This window comes from Leguminivora glycinivorella, chromosome 19 (genome assembly GCF_023078275.1).
Source record: "Leguminivora glycinivorella isolate SPB_JAAS2020 chromosome 19, LegGlyc_1.1, whole genome shotgun sequence".
NCBI lineage: Eukaryota > Metazoa > Arthropoda > Insecta > Lepidoptera > Tortricidae > Leguminivora > Leguminivora glycinivorella.
Genome location: NC_062989.1, coordinates 15,663,332 through 15,674,370, shown reverse-complemented (window position 1 = coordinate 15,674,370; position 11,039 = coordinate 15,663,332). Strand labels below are relative to the sequence as shown.

The following is an 11,039-nucleotide window of genomic DNA, read 5'->3' as shown; positions in this document are numbered from 1 at the left end:
AGGGTAGCAAAAGTGACGTGTTCATAAGTGCTATGAGGATTTTGCGTCAGGCCATGACACCCTCTTGTATAGTGAGTTGCAAAAGTGCATGGCGAATTTATCAATGAATTTACTCATCATTTCCCCATGAAAGTTTGCAGCTCACTGTGCATAAAGCCTCCGATCTGTGTAACTATCGTAACGGACATAGGCAGTCTAACTTATGTGTATAGGGATGTTACACCAAAATAATGTTTCTCAAGGAAAATAAAACAAAATATTAAATGTAGTAACTTTTATTACCACATCGTGCACTCAATATATTTACAAACACTCGTCCTCACGCAAACATGGTAACTTTGGCAATCGGTGCTACGTAATACCTCGACCACAATACTTGGTTTAATATCAATACCCTTAGACACTACAAAAACATTCATTTTAAGGGTCTGGAGGCATCGAAATTTGCTAGAAATGCAGATGAAAATATTGAAAATACTAAATGTATTCGTATATACGGGGGTTTTATAGCTACCACGCTACCAATGGGCCAGACTGGATAATAGTGATTCAATACTGTATTATGGTATCAGCTTATAACAATTCCAGATAAAAAAATGATTAAAAAAAATTTTCTTTAAAAAAACTTGATAGTAATAATTTAAATAAATATTTTAGTAACGGTCGACACTTAATTAACTTAAACTTAAGTTGATCCGCCTGGCCTTCTACTTATTTTATAATGTCGTTGTGACTAGTTAAAATTTGCTAATATTTAGGTATGAAGGTTAAGAAAATTTAACCTAGTCCCAATATTGTTACCGCTACAAAATCACAGTTTCCATTTCGTACGGTCCTCTAGCCACCCAGAAGTCTTTTACAAAGACATTTTTGTATTTAGAACGGCTAAAGTTTCAAAAACTTGAACCAGTCACAACGACACGTAGCTAACTTCACCGTCTACTTGTTAACGAACTTCTCGCCGGTGACGATGTTCTTCTTGAGTTCGGGGATGGCTTCCTTGAGCAGCTGCTGCTCGTAGGCGTTAAGGGAGCCGTAGCCGAGGTTCTTGGAGACGCCGTTCTTGCCGAAGACGACGGGGTTGGCGAAGTAGGACGCCTCGGTCAGCTCCGACTTGATGTACGCGCATTCTACCACGTTGGACTCGCCCTGGGTAAGTAAAGGTGGTATTTTTATAAATAATAGGGGCATTTTACATGTCACACAGATCGATTTAGCTTTAAATTAATGACTAAGCAATGTAAAAATAAATGTATACATAGAAAACAACCATGATTCAGGAAAATTGGAAACTTGGATCACGATTGTGAGTTTTGTGACTCTGGATCACCATTGCTCTGTCAATAGAGCTACCGCAAGTGTCCCGATAGAATTTTTACCGTTTCCCTCGACAGGCGGACGTTTTTTGTACAAAATAATATAAAATCCGAGGAGTGAAAATAATATAAACTTACGTTTAGACCGCGCAGAACAGCGTTGGCGAGACGCGCGCCGGCGTACGCCATGGAGAGCGTCGCGGAGCCGCCGCCGGCCTTGGCCTTCACCACCTGCAATCAACAGTACGCTCACTTTAGTTATTTCCTTCCCTGTAGTTTCTAGTGTTTCTACCTTAGCAATGATTATACACAACCCTGTTCGCTGTACAAATTTAATAAGCACTTGAGTCACTCTGATACCAGTCTTAGGGCCGGTTGCACCAAACCGTCTGTCTCTATTAAAGGGTTCGTTAAATTTTATGGTATGGGAAGTTCCATAGACGTCTGCTGCGTGACGATGATGTGTCTGTCAAATGTGGTTGATGCAACTGGCCCTTAATGATGATCTTTATTAACATTTATCCAAAGTACAGGTCCAATTTGATAACGTCAACGACGGATTAATCCGTCACAGACCACAAAAACATAGATTTACTTGTTAGAATTCAGTAAAATTCGATTCAGCTTTGTGGCAGCTGAGTGACAGCGTTTGTGTTAAGACACTATGTGGCGTTGAAAAGGTTTAAAGCTCTTGTTTGATACTTTATCTATGGTTTAACAGGGGTCCCACCTCAGTGCCAGCCTCCTGCATTCTCTCAGTGAGAGCTTCAATCTTGCCCTGGTCGGTGAGCTTGATAGCCGGCTGGCTCTGACTAAGCACCGTCATATTGATGACTCCAGAGTGTCGTATGGGTCTTCCCTAAGTGCCTGTATTCTCTTGGTTAGAGCCTCAATCTTGCCCTGGTTGGTGAGCTTGACCGTGAGCTTGCTGTGACTAAGCACCAGGATATATTGGTGACTCTGGAGTGTCCTATGGGTCTTACCTCAGTGCCAGCCTCCTGTAGTCTCTTAGTGAGAGCTTCAATCTTGCCCTGGTCGGTCAGCTTGACAGCGGGCTTGCTCTGGCTGAGGACGGGGATGATGGTGACTCCGGAGTGGCCTCCGATGACTGTAGGACTCTCACCTCAGTGCCAGCCTCCTGTATCCTCTTAGTGAGAGCTTCAATCTTGCCCTGGTCAGTGGGCTTGCTCTGACTAAGAACTGGTATAATGGTGACTCCGGAGTGGCCTCCGATGACTGTAGGACTCTCACCTCAGTGCCAGCCTCCTGTATCCTCTTAGTGAGAGCTTCAATCTTGCCCTGGTCGGTGAGCTTGACAGCGGGCTTGCTCTGGCTGAGGACGGGGATGATGGTGACTCCGGAGTGGCCTCCGATGACTGGGATCTGGACGGACTGCGGGTCGACGCCATTGATCTCGCCGATGAAGGCGGCGGCGCGGACCACGTCGAGGGTGGTGACGCCGAGGACGCGGTTGGGATCGTAGCAGCCAGCCTGGAAACAAAATTCACTTTATTAGTCAAATAACACAACTAAACTAAAGCTGTTCTAATGAACACAAGTCAAATCGTCGTCCTCCTTGCGTTATCCCGGCATTTGCCACGGATCACGGGAGCCTGGGGTCCGCTTTGACAACTAATCCCAAGATTTGGCGTAGGCACTAGTTTTTACGAAATGGACTGCCATCTGACCTTCCAACCCGAAGGGTAACTAGGCCTTATTGGAATTAGTCCGGTTTCCTCACGATGTTTTCCTGAAATGTTTTCTAAGAAAAAAACGTACCCCAAAACCATACAGAAAAAGGTACGGTGAGCTAGATGGCGATACACATTTGGGGTACGCTATCAATATTAATATTTGACATTTCATATCAAGCTAAGAATATGGGCCAAATTGTCAAAACTGAGGTTCAAAAGTTTTAAGCCTGTGTCGAGAGATGGCAGTCTATGCACTGTGATTACACATTTTACTTTGACAGTAACTCTCTTTAATACTCGATCCTCTTTGATATCATGCATTATGGAGAAGGCATAGAGGAATAAGGGAAGAGTTGTAACTCCATACATCAGTAAATTCAAGTTATTTGTAGTGACATTTAGCGTCATTCACGCGTCAAATAGCGTAAATGATCAGTAGTGCTACTTGTCAATAGTCTCAGCCTGAGACTATTGACAAGTAGCAGTACTGAGACTCTCAGGCTGACGTCCTTACCACAAGATTACCCGGAATATTGATTGAAATTAATATTGCATAACTTATATGATTTTTATTTATGAAAAAATCATTGTTCATTTTAGTAGCCTTAAACTGTCACTATTTTAGTAGCCTTAAAATATCAGTATTCAGGACATGTTAAAATACTGATTGGGATGTTGTAACTTGTAATGTGTCTTAACAACTTAATGACTTGAAACAATAGATCATATTTCGTGTCCATGAACCACAAACGTCTACATTTGTTAGCAAGACAATAGCGTATCGTCTTGGCTGCCCCATAATGCATAATGGACGTAATTGGATATGATTGAATGCCCATCAACAGCGTGCGAGGCTTGCAAAAATGACGAATGACCAATCAGTAGGACAATGAACGTTTTGTAAATACCTATCTATCTAATCTAGTATCTTTAAACGAGCAATTCTTGTATATTTATTTATTTGTTCCGGCGATTTCGGAAATAGCTCTAACGAGTTCGCTTTCCGGAGGTGAATATTGATATAGCTTAGTCTTAGTTAACGCGAATTCTCAACTTTTCCGAACTGTCTTATTAATCTTATTATATACTACGTCGGCGCGTTAGATATGCCTTGTCGACCCTAAAGGCACAGTATAAGGACGACTCAGTAGTTACTCTTCGGCAGCGGCGACACGAAAGGTCGAAAGCAAAAGCACGTGGTTGATCAAAATTACTAGAATTGTTACTCGTCGACATCGTCCAAAGTAAGATGTCGTTATTTAATACTATTAACTATAACTATTAGTATTATAATACAACATTATATCAGTCAGAAAACAAGAAAACTATCATTATGCATATTATTCTTATCCACGTTTATCCGAATCCGCTTGCATGTGTTGCGTACGTACACGACGCGCTTGTGTGCACACCGCGCGGCGTACGTTTGTTAGGGATCATCCCCACACAAGAGACGCATGTCCTGAGGCGCGGAACGGAAGTTCGCGCCACGCCGCCTGAATGTAATTTAAAAAACGTCTCCTCAGTACATTTTGTATAGGAAGAACGCGCAAGGGACGCGTAAGAAACGTCTCTTGGCGCGCTCCAGGCGGCGCGGCGCATCACCTGGGGGCGCGTCTTACGTCTTTCCTATACAAAATGTACTGAGAAGACGTTTTTTAACTTACATTCAGGCGGCGTGGCGCGGACGTCCATTCCGCGCCTCAGGACATGCGTCTCTTGTGTCGGGGATGATCTCTTATACTGTGCTAAAGGTAATAATTTGTGGGCACTGTAAAGATTTCACTAAGCTAAAAGTTAAAAGTCTATTTTGCTTGTGATCTTGTAGGTTCTAGGATTTATGATTCATAAAAAAAATTAAACATAGACAAAAAAGAGAAAAGGTACTAATAAAATAAAAATAGTGTAATAAAGTAAACTAAGTACCCATTTAGAATTCTTTAGTAAACTAGTTACAAGTAATTGCTAAGAAAATCACGCTATTAAATCAGGCCATTGATAAACACTACCGTAGTATCTTACGATTATAGTAAACAAAGATTATTACATCACATAATATAATGGCTACATGACATGTGTCATTTCCTTCACGTGATATAATGAAAATAGCGCGAGGAAAGTGGCATGCGGTCTCAGCGTGGATAGTTATCTAACTTGTGATAAGGAAGATATGTGTTATTTTATTACTTATTGTGTATATGTAACTTGAAATAGGTAGGTGAATGGGCTAAATTATATACCTGAAACATCAGTATGGTTGGAGGTGCGTTGCTGGCCTTTAAGATGGGTGTACACTCTTATTATATTTTGATATTTGGAAATTAAAGCTAGTTTTTGTTTTATTTTCTTTTTAACCCCCGACACAAAAACAATGGGGTGTTATAAGTTTGACGTGTCTGTCTGTCTGTGTGTGTGTCTGTCTGAGGCATCGTAGCTCCCGAACGGATGAACCAATTAAAATTTAGTTTTTTTTTTTAAAAAGCTGAGTTAGTCGGGAGTGTTCTTAGCCATGTTTGATGAAAATCGATCCACTATGTCAGGGTTTTTTCAAAATTTTAATTTTGTGGTTAGGTCATGCGCGGATCCAGGGGGTCATGACCCCCCCCCCTTCCCCTACAAATAGACCACGTGACCCCCTATCTGGGGCCTGGGCCTTTACCACGTGACCCCCCCCCCCCCCCCTTGGGCACGAATCTGGATCCGCGCTTGGGTTAGGTTATATATTCTAGGTATGTATTAAAATGACATTTAGAATCACTAACAGTAAATTGCACTTGTAAGTTTGAAATTTACTTCAGCTTCCAAAGGAATGAATAGACTGTCTCTTTATTGTGTTATGTTATCTATGAGATTATAGCTGTTTAAGAAGAAACAAATAACACTATGACCCGAATTGACGTTATTGTTATCTGTATTATATATAATGATATTTACCATAAACATGATGTAATCGAACAGCATTGTTTCTTAAAGCCCTTGTTGATCATTATTTTACTTTATATGAGCATTTCTTTTTTTTTCGCCACTTTTATGAAATGTGATATATTTGAAAAAAATCAAATGTTATTTCTACTCAGAATCACTAGCTTTTTCATTCCTAGTAGTTAAAAAAATTGTCCCATACGATTTTTTCTTATTTTGTTACCATTTTACGTACATGTTGTGTGGGGTAACAAGACACTTTTTGTCTCCCAGTGAGATTGAAAGTACTCGCACATATAATAGTACAAGTACAGAAGGCCCACTGCTTTGATGTTCACGAAATGCCGCCTTTTTAAATGCCTACAAAATTCTAACAAAGAAACGAGCCGCACGTGCGCAGCTTCGGATGATAGGGTTGCCTATATGGATTAAAACGAATTAATTCTCAGATAAAATGTTATACTATATATTCAAGTACCCACTTTCTAGGTATATATACAGTATTTATTATTTTGTTTAAGCCTTCAGCATCACAAGCCTTATTGGACTCTTCCGTGGGACTTAATTAATAAGATCTCTGTAAGATTGTCCTATTTTACTATTTAACTAAGCATAATTAGCCATTCCACACGTGGACATCGCATATGAACCCTAAAAAAAATTCGCGAAGTAATGTAACAATAGAAAGTGCGAACGTGCGTTCCGTGAGAACGCACGCCACCCCTGATTAGGCCGCGAACTCGCGGCCGCCAGGATGTACTTGTAGCGTGGCGATAGAATCGCGAACAATTGACCTAAAATTCCCTAAAAAAATCAAAATAAAAAAAATTGCAAAAAAATAAGAAATGCTCTTAATAAATTTAAGCTTGAGGATTTATTTAGAAATATAACTGCACTAGCTTTTGTCCGCGGCTTCGCTCGCCTAAAGGTCTCGCGTTAAAGTCTAAAATTGCGGAATGATCCATACAAACTTCCACTCCCCATTTTAGGGAAGTGGGGAGTTAGAAAGAGACAAAAAGTAGCCTATGTCACTCTCCATCCCTTCGACTATCTTCATTTAAAAAATCACGTCAATTCGTCGCTCCGTTTTGCCATGAAAGACGAACAAACAAACAGACACACACACTTTCCCACTTATAATATTAGTCATCATCCTCCTTGCTTTATCCCGGCATTTGCCACGGCTCACGGCTATTGGGATTAGTGAGCATTTCTTTTTTTTTTTGCCACTTTTATGAAGTGTGATGTTTTTGAAAAAAAAAAAATGCTATTTCTACTCAGAATTACTAGCCTTTTCAATCCTAGTAGTTAAAAAAATTGTCCCATTCGATTTTTTCTTATTTTGTTACCATTTTCCGTACATGTTGTATGGGGTGACAAAAGAGGAAAGTAAAAAAAATGTATGGAAATTCTGGGACACTTTTTGTCTCCCAGTGAGATTGAAAGTACTCGTGATTCTGAGTACAATTGACCTAAAATTCCCTAAAACAATAAAAAAAAAATTACGGTTTCCTCATGATGTTTTCCTTCACCGAAAAGCGACTGGGCGACTGGCAAATATCAAATGACATTTTATAATATTAGTATGGATTAAAATTAATCAGTCTGTTAAATATTTGTATGTAGCAAAACCGAAGAGATTATAAAGGTCAAGTTTATTAAAAGACAAAGACTATTTTATTTAACTTTACTGATAAGAGTAAGTTTCTGTCTGAAGTAACATTGAAGCTTTATTCATTTAATTGCATTCTTTAAAAATTTTATGCTTTTTTTCTGTAGCAACAGAAGTACAGGGTGGCCCAAAAATACGTTGACAAATGTTTGTATAATTATTTTTCTGTCGTTACACGAACGATTATCCTACAAATTAAAATGTGAAAACTTAATCATTTTTGACCAAATAAATCGAATCGTTTTCAAAATATCCTCCTTTGGCTTTGAAGTACAAACGTAAATATTAGAACAAAAAATTAACGATATGCCGCTGCACCTCTGGTATGACGTTCGTCTAACTTATTGCACGTCTAGCTTGTATAATATCCTAATTTTAGTAATCAATAAACGGGCTAGGGTTTTAAGATTGATTACAAACTATAATGTATAGTTTTAAGTTAGGTGAATTTACGTAAGTCCGCTGAAACGTATCGAGCTTATGAATCTGGAAAAAATGTCTTTACACAATTGGTCTACATTGCAAACCTTGCGAAATGGACATGAATGCTGTTGAAATATCGATGGTGAATGTAGAAATATACAATATGAGTATATAGGCCCAAAAAATATTTTCGGTAACTTCGATATTTTGGTTTATTTTAACATTTCACTATTCTTTGTCAACGTATTTTTGGGTCACCCTGTACATAGCAATGAACCGACATATAAGTGTAGGGAGTACACCTTACCCCCGACGCAAAAACGACGGGGTGTTATAAGTTTGTCGTGTCTGTCTGTTTGTCGGTCTGTCTGTGTGTGTGTCTGTCTGTGACATCGTAGCTCCTGCACGGATGAACTTTTTTTAGTTTTTTTTTGTCTGATAGCTGAGTTAATCGGGAGTGTTTTTGCCATGTTTCATGAAAATCGGTCTACTATGTCGCGGTTGGGGGTTTTAAAAATTTTGATTTCTGAACAAGTTCCACATTCAATTAAATAAATTTTTGGTGTTAATAGCCCATTTCGGCAATAAATTGTGGTGGTAACTTTCTTCAGTTCTTCCAAGGCAATAGATAGCCAAGTTTGGAATTGACTGCCTACATGATAGTAGCTATATCATGTCAGCTTGGTAACCAGGACACAAGTAATAGTGACACACCTTCTTGAAGTCTTCAGAGGCAATAGGCACCACGGAGTTAACTGGCTAGGTGATAGTAGATATGATGACCTTCATCCACTGCTTGGTACCAATTGGGGCACAAGATATAGAACAACTCACCTTCTTGAGGACTTCGGAGGCAATAGGCACCATGGAGTTGACGGGGTTGGTGATGATAGCCATGATGGCCTTTGGGGACTGCTCAGCGACCACCTGCGCCAGGTCGCGGACGATGGAGGCGTTGGTGTTGAACAGGTCGTCGCGGGTCATGCCGGGCTTGCGGGGCACGCCGGCGGGAATCACCACAAGGTCGGCACCTGAAATGAGGGTTATAGTTAGATTGTCAATTTATTTTTAATATTAAATTATTTATTTCATGAAATGAACTCAATGAGATATTATAGTCATTCTCCTTGCGTTATCCCGGCATTTGCCGCGGCTCATGGGAGCCTGGGCTTCGCTTTTGACAACTAATCCCAAGATCTGGAGTAGGCACTAGTTTTACGAAAGCGACTGCCATCTGACCTTCCAACCCGAAGGGTAACTAGGCCTTATTGGAATTAGTCCAGTTTCTTCACGATATTTTCCTTCACCAAAAAGTGACAGGCAAATATCAATTGACATTTAAGCACATAAGTTCTGAAAAACCCATTGGTACGAGCTAGGGTTCAAACCCGTGACTTCTGGATCGAAAGTCACACGCTCTTACCGCTAGGCCACCAGTGATCTCCTATATTGTAGTAAACAATGAAATAGCTATTCACCCCTACTTCAAGAAATACAAGTATTGGAGACATATACATTTCTAAGAGTTCATTGTCCTGTCAGTTTAGTCCACTATTCTCAATGATGAGAGAATTATCATACATGTAACAATCAAGAGTGAACAGGCATCTTCTGGGCGAGCTCACTCCATCATAGGCCATGTCTTTGCCTTTGGCTAGTCTGTGGCCAAGAGTAAGCCCATTTATAATAATAAAAAAAAAAGATATTGCACTAACAACTAATGAAAATTTAAATAAAGATAATTTGAGAATCAAAAAAATGATTCTGACCAATATAGTTTACAACAAAAATAGTAACAAAATCATTCATCAAACCTAAATGAGGTTTGCCTCTATTATTGTTAATAGCAATCAGAATTATTATGTTCGTTATTATAAGCAACCTGAAAATACTTTGTATTAAATAAAATTGTAGTTAACTGTGTAATCATCCAATATATTACAAAACACAGATAACAAAAATAACCTGTTATTTTCCACCAACAATGCCAAGGTCACTACATTTTGGGAGAACTCAATCATAAAATGATATTCAAATAAGAATATATTAAGACATTTTGCTATTTAGAAGTATACAAGGTCAACATGTACTTAAAAACCATTGAGAACTGTCATTTAATTTGGAATCAAATATAAAAAAATAGGTTATAAAAGTTGTTATGTAACATTGTATCATCAATCACAGATTACGTTTATGCTTCAGATAATGTTTTTATTATTATTCTAACGTACCTTTGATGGCAGCAGGCAGTTCCTCAGTGCCCTTGTGGCCAGTGACCTTCGCCACGGTGTTCATGTGGGACAGGTCCACGGCCACGCCAGGCGTGACCGGCGCCAGGTCGTACAGAGCCAGCTGGGTCACCAGCGGGTTCTGTTTGATCAGCAGGGCCAGGGGCTGTCCAATGCCACCAGCCGCACCCGCCACCACGACTTTGAAATTCCTCTGAAAATAGCATTTTTGTCAAATTTACAGACACTTTCGAAGGCAGGCGAAAGAAAGAATACAAGTTTATAACGCAGTACTAAATAAATATTACTATATATATTAGAAAATCATAATGCAAAAGGGGTAGAAGATATTATACCTGAGGGGATGTGGAGAAGCTCTTAGCTCCATTTTGGACGGCGAGTGTGCCGACGGGCTTCAGAACGCGGGAGAACATCTTTGCGTGAGTATTAAAAGGGAAGTGTCAGAATTTTATTGAAAAATTAAAATATTCGCCGATCACTTCCACTGACCCTGCCGACCTTTCGAAGATAACTACTATAACTAGTGACGGTGACGTGACGTGATGTAATGCAAACGTCAGTGGCAGTGGCACGTCACGTCAAGATATCGTAAATCAGAGTTGTAATGGAAAACCGGAAAACGTTGAAAAATTGAAAATATCGTCAAGTATATTATTTGTTTTTTTCCTATGTATTTTATGAAGTTTTATAATAATATTTAAATGTTCAACAGTAAAGGATTAGCAAATTTTTAGTATCGTAACTAAACGTGTTTGCACTGACC

At 39.5% G+C, this 11,039-nt stretch overlaps 1 protein-coding gene across 2 annotated transcripts; it reads right to left on the bottom strand.

Annotated features, from left to right (window-relative positions):
- Positions 1-259: 259 nt before the first annotated feature.
- On the bottom strand, positions 260-10,784 carry LOC125236598 (malate dehydrogenase, mitochondrial). 2 transcript variants are annotated; one of them, XM_048143459.1, is made up of 7 exons: positions 10,612-10,784; positions 10,259-10,469; positions 8,862-9,058; positions 2,684-2,807; positions 2,300-2,415; positions 1,455-1,547; positions 260-1,149 (listed from the first exon to the last, which is right to left on the bottom strand). In XM_048143459.1, exons 1-7 carry the CDS (start codon positions 10,687-10,689, stop codon positions 940-942), a joined length of 1,029 nt encoding a protein of 342 aa, XP_047999416.1. In that variant the 5' UTR covers positions 10,690-10,784; the 3' UTR covers positions 260-939. The 2 variants fall into 2 exon arrangements, with proteins under 2 accessions (XP_047999416.1, XP_047999415.1); XM_048143458.1 differs by lacking the exon at positions 2,300-2,415 and having other exon boundaries at positions 2,568-2,807.
- Between the last annotated feature and the right edge of the window lie 255 nt (positions 10,785-11,039).

Bases quoted from the DNA above. Each gene is read 5' to 3' on its own strand.
- LOC125236598 (XM_048143458.1), bottom strand. From the start codon at position 10,689: ATGTTCTCCCGCGTTCTGAAGCCCGTCGGCACACTCGCCGTCCAAAAT. The intron at 10,470-10,611 runs GTATAATATCTT...TGCTATTTTCAG, and splicing joins GCTTCTCCACATCCCCTCAG to AGGAATTTCAAAGTCGTGGT. The intron at 1,150-1,454 runs GTAAGTTTATAT...TTACTTACCCAG, and splicing joins CTGTTCTGCGCGGTCTAAAC to GGCGAGTCCAACGTGGTAGA.